Genomic DNA, 16,454 nt, shown 5'->3' with positions numbered 1-16,454 from the left:
GGATATCATGCTTGGTAAGATGGAGGGTCAGAGAAAAAGAGGAGGACCCCCTATGAGATGGATTGGCCAGGTGGCAGCATTGTTGGACTCAAGTGTGGCAGCGGTAGTGAGGTTGGCCCAGGATCGGACATTGTTTCGTTCTGCTGTGCCTGGGGTCGCTATGAGTCGGTTCCAACTCGATGGCACCTAACAACAACAACAATAAGGTGAGCAATGACAAGAGCTAGATGAGGTAAGGAAGGGTCAGGAACACACAAATCTCTAGAGAAAGAGAACAACATGGTAAGGAAGAACTTTAGGAAGAAGTAGTCCTGGAAACTACCATGTCTTGAAGGATTTCAACAAGCAGAGATGGGACTGGAGAGGTCCCAGAGGCCAAAGAATGCACAAGCAATTCTAGGAGTAGGAACACACAGGAATGTGCACGGGACCAGCCATTTGGTCAATGTAGGCAAGTACAGCATTCTGTAAGACTGGAAAGTAGGGGAAGGATGATAAGTTGGGATTTTTTGTTTTGTTTTTAGACAAGTCCATTGGATGCCTTGGACATAAGATGACCATTTTGACTGTTTATTCTACTTTTCTGGATACTTTAGTTCAACTTGCAAGCAGGGTGCCAATCACAAGTAGCTAAGCATGAACAGTGAATACTAATCAAAATAGAAAGAATGAGTTGATTGTGGCCGTGTTTTAACAGGAAATTCCTCTGGCCAATTCTTGCGTCTCCTGTCCACATGACTTGGGGCACTGGGTTGTTATGTTGGTGGTGGTAGCAGATGCTCTGCAGGCTATGGTTGAAAGCTTTATGATTTGTTTTTTAGGGTCAGGAAATAGTTGTAAAGTAGATAAGAAATATTCTGGTATCTGTTGCTGTTGCTTAAGTATCTCCATTCTGTCCTCTGCTGTGCTCTGCATGACTCTCAGACCCATGAGCATTCATCAAGTGCTACATCCCCACGTGCATGTTCCCCTCAAACACCAATGCACCAATGAGAACATTCTACCCCCTCCTCTCATCCAAGCATCACTGAAATCCAGGGTTAGAAATCCAAATATTAAATAAAAATTAGCTGACAAAACACTCAGTATAAAACTAGAAATAGTGCATTGATCAAAGGGCAGAATAAAAAGTGTGGCATCAAATGGTTCTATCAGAACACCCCACTGTGGGAGTGGTGGGTACAGAACACCAGAACAAGCAAAGGGGAAAGGAGGGAGTGCTAAAAACAACTTCAACCAGGGAAGCTGAAATCCAGCAGGTCACTATGAGTCAGAACTGACTTGGGCAGCAATGAACAACAACAAGAAGCTCTGGGGAAGATAAATCCAGTAGCAATAAAAGGGTAGACTCGAGAGAGCAAGACCAAAAGAAAAGAGATCAGCTAGAAGACAATGATGATAGTTTAAGTCATAAGTAAAAAAGGGCTGGCTTTTGGGGATGGCAGTCACCAAGAGCCCACTTGAGAACATACAAGAAGTGTTCGTGATGATGACAACGATAACAGCAGCTGCTAATACTTATCTAGTCCTTACTATGTTCCAGGCATGGGTGTAAACATTTTTTCCTCTACTTACTTATTTAATCCTTACCATGTTCTCATTCTCTATGAAATACTGCCCCTCATTTCTTGGCATGGGCTCCCCACACCATACTTATTTTTGTTAGGTGTCTTTGAGTCAGCTCTGACTCACAGTGACTGTATGTACAAACAGAATGAAATACTGCCCAGTCCTGAGCAATCCTCACAATGGTTGCTACACTTGAGCCCGTAGTTGCTGTTACTCTATCAATCCAACTTACTGGCGGTCTTCTCTTTTTCGCTGACCCTCCATTTTACCAAGCGTGATGTCCTTCTCCAGGGACTGCTCCTTCCTGATAACATGTCTGAGTATGAGAGACAAAGTCTTACCACCCTGGCTTCTAAGGAGCATTAAGGCTGTACTTCTTTCAAGACAGATTTGTTTATTCTTCTGGAAGTCTATGGTATTTCAGTATTCTCCTCCAACACCATAATGCAAATGCATCAATTCCTCTCTGGTATTCCAGATTCACTGTCCAACTTTCATATGCATATGAGGCAAATAAAAATACTGTAGGGCTTGGCAACATTACTCTCATTGGAGAGAAACTGAAAGTGTTCCCTTGATAATCAGGAGCCAGACAAGGATGCCCTTTTCTACTCCTTTCCTACTACTCCTATTTAATATTATGTTGGAACTCTTATTATTCAGAGGTATAGAGCAAGAAAGGGAAATTAAAGACATTCTTATTGGCAAAGAAGAAGTAAAACTCTCTCTAGCTGCAGATTATATGATCCTATACAGAGAAAATCCCAAAGACTCATCAAGAAAATTATTGGAACTCACTGAAAGATTCAGTAAAGTGGCAGGGTATAAGATCAACATACAAAAATCAGTTGGATTCCTTTATACTAGTAAAGAGAGCTCTGAAAAAGAAATAAGGACAACAAATCCATTTACAATTGCCACCCAAAAGATGAAATGTTGTTGCTGTTAAGTGCCATCAAATCGGTTCCAACCCATAGCGACCCTGTATAGGGTTTTGGAGGAGCGGCTGGTGAGCTTGAACTGCCGACCTTGCAGTTCAAATGGCTTTGCAGTCTGGCGCATTAACCCACCGTGCCACACCAGGACTGAAATACTCAAGTATAAATCTATCCAGAGAAACAAAAGGCCTATCCAAAGAAACTACAAAACACTACTACAATAAACCAAAAGAAGCCATGGATTGGAAAATGTCAACACTACCCAAAGCAATCTATGGTGGTGGTGGAGTGCCATAGAGTTGGTTTCAACTCATAGCAACCTTGCATAGGGTTTCTGAGGCTATAAATCTTAACGGGAGCAGAAAGCATCATCATTCTTCCACAGAATGGCTGGTAGTTTCGAACTACTGATCTTGAGGTTAGCAGCCCAACTCATAACCACTACACTACCAGAGCTCCTTGAAGCAATCTATAGATATAATGAAATCCCAATCCAGATTCTAATGTCATTCCTTATAAACACAGAAAATTTTATCACTAACTTTATGTGGGAAGGAAAGAGACCTCGGATAGCAAAGCATTATTTAAGAAGAAAAATTTGGAGGCCCCTCACTTTCTGATCTCAAAATCTATTATACAGCCACAGTGGCCAAAACAGCCTGGTACTAGTAATGAAAGATAGATACATCAGTGAACAGAATTGGGATACCAGGCCAAAACAGCCTGGTACTAGTAATGAAAGATATATACATCAGTGAACAGAATTGGGATCCCAGAAGTAAATCCATCCACATATAGTCAGGTGAACTTTGACAAAGGGCCAAAACATACTAAACAGGGAAGAGACAAATTGTTCTGACAAAACTGGAAATCCACTGCAGAAAAACTAAACAAAACCCAGATCTCACACAATATACAAAAAAACAAACTCAGTGCGGATTAAAGACCTAATTATAAAATGATAAAAATCATCAATGAAAAAATAGGAACAAACTTGGGGGCTCTGACACAGGGCATAAATAACATATCAAACATAATTAAATAAGACATTTATATGCATCAAAATATTTCACCAAAAGAGTCGAAAGAAAATCCACCGATTGGAAAAAACTTTTTTTGCAATGACACATCAAAATCTCTAAAATATATAGAAAACAACAACAGCTCCATAAGAAAAAGACAAACAACCCAATTTTAAAATGGACAGGGGAAGGAAAAGGGGGGTAGAAGAACAAGGAAATAGGGATAGGTTTGCTTGGGCTAAATGGAATAGAGGTAAATACTGATGTATACTCAACCTTGGAACAACAGGGCTCTGTGATATAGGGATCAAGGCATAGTCTGAATGGGTAAAAGAGGGGGAAATAATGTTAAGGTACTTGATTGTCTTGTGGATATTGGTTTCCCTTACCTACTATTGTAAAATAGACATTTAAGTGAGATAGAAAGGAATATTGGGAAATACGATTACAGAAAGCTTATAAGCCCATCTTCAGTCTACAACTGATCAGAATATCAAAAAAGGGTTCTAGAATTTGCCCAGTGAAATAGGCTTCTTGTTAAGCCTTCACAGAGTATGGAGTCTTAGATAGAATCCTGAGCCCCATCCAGAACCTTATGAGGTGGGACATTCCCACTTGAAAGGACATGCAGACCAACCTGGAGCAGCTAGAGGAACAAAAGATACTTCTTGAAAGAAAGACCAGCAGGGGGAAAAAAAAAGGCCGTTTGCTATTAAAACAACAAACAAGCTGTTCGCCTGGGAGCCTTCAAGGCAACCCATCAAGACCATTCAGGACAAAACCCCCTTCCAGTACTGAAACTCAAAGGGAACACACAAGTAGGCTTATAAACTCACTAGTGAAAGGCAGTAATGAAGATATAGGTTGAGCTCGACCTTGTTCCATGGACTCCTGTATACCTTCAGATGAGAGAGAAAAGAGGAAGGGCTGGTTGGTCTCAAGGTTAGGGAGACTTGGGAACTCCTGAGCCCATGGACACTGATGTAACCACTGGGGGCTAGAGCTGAGAGTGAAGTGTTTACCTGATATAAGTGGGGGGAGGCATGCAAGAACACCCAAACTTGCAGATGGTACCCATTTGCCCTAGCTTGGATGGCTTGATGATCAGAACTTGACTAGAGGAAGATATAGGAGTTTGATACAGGAAGCAAATGTAAATGGCTACAATTTGATGAACTTGACATTTACTTATGGATGTAGTTGCTTAAAATACCAACTGAGAGGGAAGGAGTTTTCATATCAAGGATCAAGCCTATCCCCTCAGTACACAGGGGCACCTTAGACATTGGCTACCTAAAATGGGGGGGGGTGGCTATAAAGGCACAAAGTGGTTGGTTAGAAGTTTTCAAGAGGGAGTTTAGTTTTAGAGCAAGGGGAGCAAGATAGAGTCTCCAATGAATAGTTTTGTAGATGGGTGTGGTGAAAGGAGATGAGGATAGGATTCATTTGATACAATAGTGAGTAATTGTTATCATTACTAATCACAATTGTCATAACTGTAAAGGCAGAAGATGTGTAATAAAAAAGGGGGTAGTAATTACTCTTAAATTCCAGGAACAGAGGAACCTAGGACCATCAAAAGGGAAGAGCATGAGCAGAACGTGGGATCCTAACCAAAGAAGCAGCGACACCAGAGAAAAGGACTCTAGACTCAAGGAAAGAGAAAGATTGAGTGCTGGTGGGCAGGAGGCTGGCTTGTAAAATGTGCCCTTTGGTTGTCTGCGTACATAAAAAAAAAAAAAAAAAAAAGAGGGAATAGAGACAAATACTGTTAACCGATGGTGCATGGAGAGGATTGTAACCATTGCAATGGAACGAAATACAATTGGTTGAGTGCAAAACCAATGTTTTTTCCATGTAAAGTGTCACTTAATTCACAATAAAAGCTTTAAAAACAGTTTAAAAAAGAATATGCTGAACTTGAAAGAAAAAAAAAAAGACAGCGAAGGAGGACATTATGCTGACTGAAATTAGTCAATGACACAAGAACAAATATAGTATGAGATCACTGGTTAAAAAATTAAGAAAGATCTTCTTAATGAAAGAAACATTCTATGATGGTTACAGTGGGGAATTATTCATGGGCTAGAGGGTAGATAAATGTTAACATGGATGGCAGGGCAGAGGAAAGATGAGGTTAGCAGGAGACACAGGTAGGAGTGCAACAGTTATAGGAAATAGAGGTAAATATTGCTAACTGATGATACATGGAGTAGGTGAAAATCATTGTAATGAAGGAGATTTGTTGACTGTAACTGATGATGTGTTCTGTAAACCTTCATTCAATTCACAACAAAAATAACAGAGGACATGGACACTTCACTAAAGAAGATAGTCAGGTGACCAACAAACCTATGAAGAAATGTTCTTGATACTCTGCCATTAAAGACATGCAAATCAAAACAACAATGAGATATCATCTTACTCTAGCATCAATAGCAAAGATATAAAAAACTGAAAACAACCAATACTGGCAAGGGTGTGGAGAAAATGGGCCCCTCCTCCTTTGCTGGAGGCTGATGGAGGCAGAGGTGATGACATGGACAGATGGAGCAGCTGGGGACTTTAGACCTAGAGAGGGAGAGGGTCTGTGTGCTGATGACCAGGTGGCAGGCTTGCAGGGTTGGTTGATGATGCATGGAGGGGACTGTAACCATGAGAATGAAACAATTTACGATAGGATGAATGTAAAGCTAATGTTCTCCCATGTAAACTATCACATAATTCACAACAAAACATTAAAAGAAAAAAAGCCAGTCATTATTGGAACACAGAGGTGATAGTCGAAGTTCTCCAAGTCAATAAGATAATCAAGAGATAATAAATGTATTGTGGAAGTTTCATCCAGCGGATAAAAGGAACAGAAGGTTGTAAAGAACAACCAGCTGTCAGAAAGGCAGGAGGAGACTTAAGCAGAAGAACAATTTTTCAGGAGGGGCTGGTGAGTACTGCCTGTTGTTGAGGTCATGTCATGGATTAGGGCCTTCTGGGAAGCAGTTCCAGGCAGGACTGTTGAGGAGCGACTCGGGAATAATAAGTAATTGTTGATGTTGTTGTTGTTAAGTGCCGTTGAGTCAGTTCCGACCCATAGTGACCCTGTATAGGGTTTCTGAAGAGCGGCTAGTGAACTTGAACTGCCGACCTTGTAGTTCAAATCGACTTTGCAGTCCATTGCATTAATCCACAGCGCCACACCAGGATTCCATATAAAGATTGATACCCTGGTTGTTGTTTTTGTTGCTGTTAAGCGCCATCAAGTCGGTTCCCATTCAGAACGACCCTGTATAAGGCAGTTCAGCACATTAACCTGCAGCACCACACCAGGACTCCTAATAAGTAATTGGAGGCTGTAAATGTTGGTTCCCCCTTTCTTGCATCTTCTTATCTCCCTCACCCATCTCACTTGTCACCTGAGTTAATGCCCAGGAAAACCTGAAACAAGCAGCGCATGCCCAAAACTGCCTTCTCAATTGTCATCAGAGGAGTCACTGAGATACCAGATCAAACACAAGCGTAAAGAGACATATCCCCCAATGAAACTCTATAAACCAAAAAATGTGAATGTCGTACAACCGCCTTCATAGGGTAGTTGCAAAGCCGCCAGCCTTATTTCTCTCAGGGGGGAAGCCATTCTCTGAACTGTAGAGTTCAATGGTCCTTTGCTCACAGATGTCTGGGAGTGAAAGCTCACTTTCAGGCAGCATCTAAGAGGGTTCATGGAGCCCCCCTTCCAGATCTCTATTCTGAAGACCTGACCTCCCAACTGTTCACTGTGATTTCTGTCCTGCCAAGAACTTCAATTTTCACTCTGCTGCTGCAAATGAGTTAAACTCTTTGGATCAATTCAACAGGAAATAGCAAATCATAATAGAAATGTGCACAGAGCAAGAAGAGCATGTGTATGTGAATGTATGTGTGTACACATTACTGTAACTATTATAATGAATGACTCATCTGTACTCCATGAATTCCATACTCCAGGTCACCCACAAATAAATCAGTCTGCTCTTGGGACCACTCTGATCAGAGAAAAGGTCCCATCATCTAACCAGCTGCTCTGGCCAAAAACTTAGGAGCCATCCTTCATTCTTTTCTTTTGCTTATCTCCAACATCCCATCTATCACAATAACTGTCAACTGTATCTTCAGAATGCATCCCATAATAATTTTGTTTCTTCCTATGTTCACTTGGACCTTCCTGATTCTAGCTGACATCACCTAGTCCCTGAATTCTGCTATAACCTACTAAGTCCTATGCTTCCACCTTTGATTCTCCCTGCAACTTCTGTCCAATTGCAACAGTAATTAAAACAAACAAAACTCAACTGTAGACCAAATCATATCCACTCCTGCTTAAAACCCAGCACTGCACTTAAAATTGTATCCAAATCTTTATCAAGACTATGAATCAGTCTCGGTGCACATCCACCACCTCTCAGAACCATCTTCTCCTGACCCAGGATATCCTGCCATGATGGTTTCCTGAGTTCCTTGATCACACACCAGGCTTATTCCCACTGCAAGTCTTTACTGGCTGTTGCCTCTTATAGTAATGTTCTTCCCCTCATCTTGGCTTGGCTAACTCCATTTTAAGTTCAGGTCTTTTACATTCAAATTAAAGAGCATCTTCTCAGAGAGGCTTCCCTGAGCATCCATCCTAAAGACACTATCTGATCGTTGTCTATCACAACCTATTTTAATTTTCTGCATCGTTTTTATTCTTATCTATTAGTTGCTTATTCATCACTTCCATTCATTTAACAAACATTTGTCAATCATTTCTTGTGCCAGCCAGACTAGGCACGTGTTTATTCTCTCTGAATAAAGTGCCTGTCTCCCCCTAAATAACACTGAATGCCCATAAGGACAGGGGCCTTGACTATAGCCTCAGGGCCTGGCATAGAGGAGACATTTGACAAATATTTGATTTGTGGAATGAATGAGAGCTCATGGTGATGTGTACTCAGGAAATCAGAATTGGCTGATACAACTTCTTGCTTAGGTTTCATGGCTTTAAGGCAGCCAATATTCCAAAGTGGCCCCAGTGCTAGAATAAATCAGATCCTGCCTGTGTTTTTCCAGGCCAGCCATGACTCCCTCTCTGTTTCTGTATCCAGCTTCCCTTTCTTAAGGGCCTACTATGTGCAGACCTATACTCAGTGTTAATTCCTGTGCTGTCCTAGTTCACTGAGCGGCTGGCATTCAGCAGCCAGCCAAGAAACCAACAAATGCGCTGCCTAGAGCACTCAGAGACAGCTCGCACCAAAGATCATTTAAGGTGTGACCAACTGGCAAGTCTCCTCACACATACCTGTGACCCCATCTGCCCAAATTCCTCAGAAATTCAGGGTTTCAGGGGAATATCCAGAGACAGTAAAAAGATAGTCAGCCTTACACTGTCCCCCAGGTCTGGGTGCCAGTGCACTTCCCAAGCAATGTGTGAGCCTATTTCTTTCTGTCCAGTGTCCAGCCTACTTTCACCATCAAATTCCTGCCATTAACAAGTCATCTAGCACAGTGGCAAAAAGCTGGACTGTGGGAACTCAGCAGGGGCAAGGCACCGGTTCATCACTCTCATCTCGGACAGGTCATTCCAGCACTTGGAGCCTATTTTCTTTCCTCCAAAATGAGGACTACAAAAGCATTAACCTTTGAGGTTGTTATAGCTGGTGCTTCTAGCCCCATGAGATCTGGACAGTCCCAGCTCAGAAGACAGGCTAGAAGAGAGGAAACAGCTCTTTTGTGGCAACATTTCTATGGCTAATCTCATTACCAGAAATGAATGGCAAAAGGATATAATTCAGCAAATATACACACACACATACCAAACACCAACATGTACAATTCAAATAACAAGCATATACTGGGCTGAGTACCAGTGATACAGAGAAAAATCAGACCTCATCATGAAGAAATAGTCCAAAGGGGAGGCAGACCTGTCAACAAAAACTAGGGTGCACAAGCAGTGCATGCTATATTGCCAGACAGATGTGGAGAGGGAGCGTCCAGAATACAGATGATGGAGTAGTCAATTCCACTTGGGTTGTGGGTAAATTAGATACAGGGGAAATATAACAAGTCTGGCTTTCTCTATTTGCCACATGTTCTGTACCAACCATTTTCCCTGGAGTAACAAGAGAGGTAGGTGAGAGCAGAGAGTCTGCCTGGTCTGAAACAAAAGCAGTGGGATCACCAAGCAATAAATGACCTGGGAGAGCTCATGTTTGAATCCACACAGTGTGCATCAAGTCAACTCCTCCTCTTGGGATGCTACATCAATCTGCCTTTTGCCCCAGTAAGAAAAACAGCCCTAGTCCTCATTGTTTAGGAGGTAATGGGGAGGTTTCTCAGAAAAAGAATAGGGATGTGTTGTTGCCCTGGGTTTCCTAACCTTTGGTGACACATCATCTCAGCTCCCAGGAGTCTCCATGGCTCACACCAGCTAAATGCCCGCTGAGGTAGCAAAGGCAGTGGCCAATCCCAGCGGTTTAGAGAAGCAACAGAAGCAATAGCTTATACTAACACTGGAGTAAGTGGCCAGACAGCATTTTGCAGGGCAGCCTTCAGGGTTTGGCTACAGCTATCTGGTTCACTGGTTGTATGTTCCCTTTCTGGTAGTCCCTCCTCTGACTTCCCTTCTGCTACACACCAAAGATTTACTGCAACACCAGCAGTAGCTGCAGCCAAGTCAAAGGCTCAAAGGCCTAGGGAGGCGGCACTGATAAGCTACTAACTTCATCTTCAAAGTTCCTACTACAGCACTTTGAAGAGACAAGAAAGGCTCAAATAAACAGGACTTGTATCTCGGCTGAGTGATAGATGGTTGATCAAATCTGTCCTTGTTTATTTCATACTAGTGGTGTATGGTAGTCATGGATATGGACTCTGGAACCAGATTGTTTGGGATCCTGTTACTTAGCTGTGGGACTCTGCATAGATCATTTTACATCTCTGTGCTTCTGTTTCCTCATCTGTAAATTAGAATAACAACAGTTCCTGTCTTAAAGGGTGGCTGTCAAGATGAAGTGAGTTAATATACAAAAAGCTCTTAGAGAGACACCAGGCACATACTACAGGGAAACCTGTGAGAGCTGGAACTCAGAAGGACTACCTTGCTTCTCCAGGCCTCACCCATGTTCCGCCTTTGGTAGAGCATAATCTTACCACATTTGTATCACTCATTTTAGTGGAAAATATTTGAGCTTTTCTTCTCTGACAAGTTTCATCCTTACAAAGGTTCCGGTGTTTGCAAGTTTTACTATACTTTTATTTCAGCAAATCCATAAAGAAGAACAGTTGACCCACATGGTATCAGAATTAGGTAAGGTAGCCCATGTTCTCAAGTGGGTCCTGAACAGGTTTACACACCAGGTTCTGTAAGGAATGGTGGGAAACTTATTTTCACTGCAACAAGGATTCAACAACAGTGAAGACTTGGTCAACCAGGAAAAGTGCTCTGTCAAGCCAAATAGCCGTCCTGGGTATTGCTCTGGCCTGATGCTGCCTACTGTCTGGGACACAGTACAGCATCCTTTGGAGAATGATGGCCAAAGGTTCATTAGTGGTCCCTGCCCCATCACTGAATGGATCCCTGACACACCCACTACTCCTCATGCTAATTCACTGCGACTGCCCTCAGAGACTATACAGTTAACAGAGTCCTTGAAAGTTACAATACTGCTTACAGCAGATCTATGTGCCATGAGAAGATTCAAAATGAGTTCCTCTGGATCCTCACATAGCTCCCAGCAATCCAAGAAACAATAAAAGATTTCAAATGACAGAAAATCCATTTGAAAATAATCTCAATGCAACCTTTGAAAAAAGCTTTACTGGTCACAAGGAATCACAGATCTGGCAGCAACTGCAGAGAGACCAGTGGCTTCCAAACTTGCTGTTGACTTCCAAAGCCACTGTTCAGTTGATTTTCACCCAAAAGCTCAGTACATAAAACTGAAGCAAACAGAGTTGCTCTGGGGAAAACATTGCCCAAGCTGCCTGCTTGCCACCTTCTGCCTTCTCCTCCAGCCCCTGGAAGCCCCCAAGGCAGTTCCAAGGAACCCTTGGGCTCACACAAAGCATTGGTGGAAACCACTAATGTAGGCCAACCCTCTGAGAAGATATGGAAAAATGAGAAAGAGGCTGAGTAGTACACGTTACTCTCCGAACACAAACCTAGTTTTCTGACTCCAGGCTAATATTTCTCACTCTACTTTTCTAGGGCTGGATCTAAGGAAAATTGCATTTTAAAGCAACAAAGCTCATTTCTGATCACCTACAACATAATTTGTATGTACTTTAAAAGCTTCTGAACTAGTCAAGTATGAAATAGAGCCTAACCCCAAAGACTGGCAGAAAAAAAAAAAAGGGGGAAATAAGTTGCAGAAGCACATCTGACAATTCCATACAGTTTCCTTCAGTTCCGTGGGACATAAACAGGTCTTGAAAGGCTTGGGCTGTGCGGCTGTATGAGACCCTGGGCCAGGAGGTGAATGCTAATGGGCTATGGAAATAGCAATTACTTCCCCCATGTCAGGCACTAGGCCAAGCTAAGGAGGATAAAGCAGTCTGAGATATTTTAAAAATATTTTTACAGCAAAAAAACTTTCCTACAGACTCAATTATATAACTATCAGACTCCACCTCTGAGCTGAAATTATCCATGGCCTTCAGGAAAAAAAAAAATTATTTTCTCTCTGGAGGGTCACAGGTTTCTCCAGAGAATCTCTTAGCTGTATGGCCAGCAACCCATGGCAGCTGCAAATCATCAGTCCAAAGACTTTCCCAAGGGCAATCTGGAGCCTTCCAGAGAAGACTACCCGTCAATTCAAGGGCAGATGTTACATCACTGACCCAGCTGTCTTGCACAACATTGTGGGATCCAGAAAGGGCCACTCGAGAGAGCTTCCGACCCCAACTAGGTCAGTGCCCTAAGCTCCCTTGCATTGAAATGGCTGAAGTCACAAGGATGCCCAGGGAACATTTCCTAAGCCCATGGTAAACCCCTGTCATTGGCAAAGGGCAGATGGTCAGAGCAAGTCCTCTGGTACTTAAGGAGTGAAGAACTTCCCCAATGAAATAATACCCAAAATCAAGGAAATAGATTTTGAAAGATTAACTTACAGCCCAGGTTTTTGTCAGCCTGAAGATGGGTGCACTTTGTAATGCCGACACCACAGACATGAGAGAATGAAGGTTGTTAAGTTCTAGAAGTTTCTGAAAAAAAGATATGGAACAGATTATTTTTGTGCCATAAACAACAGAATAAAAACATGCTCAAGTGTTACCAAATGTTGTCATATTTATGAAATTCAATTACACTTAAAAATATCTCATGTAGAAAATATAGTCCTAGGAAGTTCATAGAAACCATATGCTCTTTTTCTCTCAAATTGTCAAAACGTGAGTCTGCATCTCAAACATTTGCAAAATTTCATAAACTGGCTAGTCTAGTTGCTGGACAGAAATGTGGCTCAGGATAAGGTTTGATGATGTTCTTTTCCCTTCCCCTCCCCCCCGAAGAATCTGAACACCATACATACCAGCAAGCTTTTTTAAATTACAATCCTAGTTGTGCCAAAAATATCAGTGTGGCTCTTCTGTGATTACCTTAACACCAGTAACGAGACAGATGCTGAGGGAAGATGGTATTAATCTACATAATCTCTCTATAATGGGAACACAATACTCTGGCTTCCCAATTGCTTGACCATGCTCCTTTGAACCAGACCCCAAATTAGGAGAACATTTGGAATCAATTCCGTTTCAGACAAGTTCCTTCCCATGGAAGACAACAGAATGAGACACAGTCAAGAGTCAGTGCAGAAAAATGCAATTGCTCTGTTCTTGGTTTTACATTGAGGGAAACTTGCTAACAGGACTGGGGTTCTGTTTCTTTTTCTTCAGAGTCAGTGAAGTTTGGGTTAGCAAGCAGGCACTAATTAACCAAAAGATCTCGGGTCCCATTCCAGCTCCCACTACTTGTGTGTCCTTTGGCAAGTCACTCAACACTTCTGAGCCCTGGTGTCCTCATATTTAAAATGAGGAAGATTATCATGGCACCTACACTATATGAAAAATTGCATATAAACTGCCGAGACCAGTCTTGGGCACTAGGAAGAGTGCTCAGTAAGTGTAGGTCTCATTATTCTCCAACAGAGCAGCTGGAGGTTTCGAACAGCTGATCTTTCAGTTAGCAAGTGAACTTTTTAACCAGTATGCCACCTGGTTAAAATTTTCAGCACACAATTGTTATATATTTTTTTAAGTGTGGTCGAGTAGGTTCCAACACCTAGCAAGCCTGTATAGGGTTCTGATAACAGGATCTAGTAAAATGAATAAATACATGAAAAGCCCTTCTGCTTTCCTCATAGCTTCATTCCTTCTCAAAAATGTCTCCCTTACCACACAAGTTAATACTGCATTTCATGCATCTTATAACATTCTCTAATTGTTTCCTGTGTACAAGAATCAATTCTCTCAGTAAACTGAATTTCACTGTACTATCTGAATTGCTACACTGTTAAAAGGCTCCTGGGAAATTATCTAACCCACTCCTTTCGTTTTATAGAGCAGGACACCAAAGCCCTGAGAAGGGAAGGGCATACCCAAAGCATAATGACAGCGTGGCCATCTGCCATCAGAAAGAATGGCAGAAATTAAGGAGGGGTCATTTGGGATTAGTTAGGTGGGGACTGTAAATTCACTTTCAAACAGAAAGTCCCATGAAGACTGGAATCACATTCCACTTTTTCTTGTGCCCCAGCACTGAATGATGGACAGCAAAAAGTATCCTATTGTTAAGCCTAGCATGGAGAATGCACAGGACTTCTTCATGAGAATGTACAGTTTGTAAGCATGGCTGGGAAGGAGTCCTGCTGACACCGCAGGATAAGCACCAGACTGCTAATCACAAAGAGCAGTTCAAACCCACCAGCTGCTCCTTATAAACCCTATACAAACAGGGTTGCTGTGAGTCAAAACTGACTCAAAGGCACTTAACAACAGTAACAAGCAATTGGTACAGTACCTGGCCTGTAAGAGTCCTCAGGAAATGTTAAAATTCTCCAGGATCCAGGTAAAAAGACAACATGTGCACACACAGAGCAAGTGGTGTACAAAAAATTACAATGTTACTGCAGAGAGTCAGGCAAGCCCACGTGATTGGGAGCAGTATAAGGGGAGGAGCTGACTAGCCATGTAAGTGAAGAGTGTAGCCAAGGAGGTCTCTACAAAAGCCCCAAGATAAAATGCAGCCTGGGCCAGCAGGAAGGAGGGGAAAGGTTGGGTATGCACGTAAGCCTGGTGTCTGACAACTGGCAAGCACAGAATCTATAATGCCAGGGCAAAGGAGGTAGAAGTGAGAACAGCAGGTTCATCTGGCACAGGCCTAAACTCTGATGATTGGTGGCAAACTTGTACAGGATGTGATGTTACTGCAAACATTAATGTTAACTAAAATCCATCAACCCCCAGTACCAGCTAAATGTGAGTGTGGAGGATGGGTAAATTCAAGGGGTAGCTGCTCAGGCCTCGTGGAGATTCTGTGAAAGCCCAGGTAATGAAAGTGGTTGGTCACCTAGATTATGGGTAGATGGGCAAGTTGCCTGTGCATTGGAGGCTGGGTGGGAAGCTGGGCCTGCTCAGCTGACAGGCCACTAGCCCTTTCTAGAATCCTTACTGGCAGGTCCAAAGCAAAGTAACTCCCACAAGACGATGCCCCAACTACTGAGGAAACATATTTTTGAGGGGGAAAAAAAAAAAAATATATATATATATATATATATATATACAGAAAACCAATGGGGGGTTGTTAGTGGGGGAGAAAGGAAAGCAAAAACATTTTTAAACTTCTTACCTTGGCTATTTTCACAAAATGGCTCAGGATTTCTGCTCTTATTTTTAACGTCTGTGCTGTTAGAATTTCTCGTACAACCCAAAAACTGACCTGTGGAGTCAAATACACACACATGGCAGAAAAACTGCTAAATGCCAACCATCTATGCCACCTGTGCCCACCACTAAGATGGGATTTAGTGGTAGTCTTGGGGTGCACAGCCTAGAGCTGCATGAAGCCTCAGGTTCCTTTCTGGCACCCCACCTGCACAGCTAGGTCCCTTATTCTCAATCCTCCCTGGCCCCATTCCCCCCGACTACACACACACACATGGGAAGTTATAGGGCCTCTGAAATGTGAGACACGCTGAAGACACTGCAGGGAATTCTGAGATGAATCAGACAGGATTCTAGCCCAGAAGGAGCCAGTTACAGAGGAAATAGGAATGAATGGATGAGTGAATGGACAAAGGGACAAAAGACCAGACAAAGAAATCAGCTTACTGGCAGTATCATCCAAATTACTAGTCAGGCTTGAGATATTAAAGAGTAACCAATACTTACATAATTGTAATAAATTTAATTTTCTAGGAAATATTCACCCCAAAATTAAATAATACAAAAGCTTCTTTTGTAGTTCTATAAAGAAAAGTGGGTTAAGGGGCAGATTTTTCAGGAGACAGCTTGTGCCAATAGGTGTACTAGCATCTTTGGTTCAGAATATTATTCATTTGTCCTTTTACATAAATCAATATCCTGAATCTTCATGTGCTTTGGGGAAACAAGGAAGTCATCTAGTGGTATAGGATGACTCACATAGCACCTCAATGAAACACAGAAGGAATGTCATGCCAATAAATGCTGGGCAGTGGTAAGCCTTCCTTGTTTATGCTTCACCGCCTTCTATGTGATACACAGATGATAGGACTACAGAGTAGTGTAGAGAGAAGGGTTGAGAGCTGGGCATCATTTAAAACCTCTAAGTTTCCAAAGGGCGGGGATCACTAAGAATAGTCCAGAATTTAAAAAAAAAAAAAAAAAAAAATTCCAGAATTCAAATAGATAGAGCCATTTGAAAGAGGATTGGACA

The 16,454-nt window shown here is 42.2% G+C and overlaps 1 protein-coding gene across 2 annotated transcripts in view; it reads right to left on the bottom strand.

Moving 5' to 3' along the window:
- The window catches only part of RALGPS1 (Ral GEF with PH domain and SH3 binding motif 1), a 522,711-nt gene that overhangs the window by 271,500 nt on the left and 234,757 nt on the right, over positions 1-16,454 (bottom strand). For both annotated transcript variants that reach the window (XM_006834782.1, XM_006834781.1), the window contains 2 exons: positions 15,387-15,476; positions 12,653-12,745 (listed from right to left, as the gene is read on the bottom strand). In XM_006834782.1, coding sequence (XP_006834845.1) covers positions 12,653-12,745; positions 15,387-15,476 — 183 coding nt within the window. The remainder of the gene's footprint in view (positions 1-12,652; positions 12,746-15,386; positions 15,477-16,454) is intronic.

This window comes from Chrysochloris asiatica, unplaced genomic scaffold (genome assembly GCF_000296735.1).
Source record: "Chrysochloris asiatica unplaced genomic scaffold, ChrAsi1.0 scaffold00014, whole genome shotgun sequence".
NCBI classification, from domain to species: domain Eukaryota; kingdom Metazoa; phylum Chordata; class Mammalia; order Afrosoricida; family Chrysochloridae; genus Chrysochloris; species Chrysochloris asiatica.
Note: the sequence above shows the minus strand (reverse complement) of the source record. Positions and strands in the feature narration are given on the sequence as shown.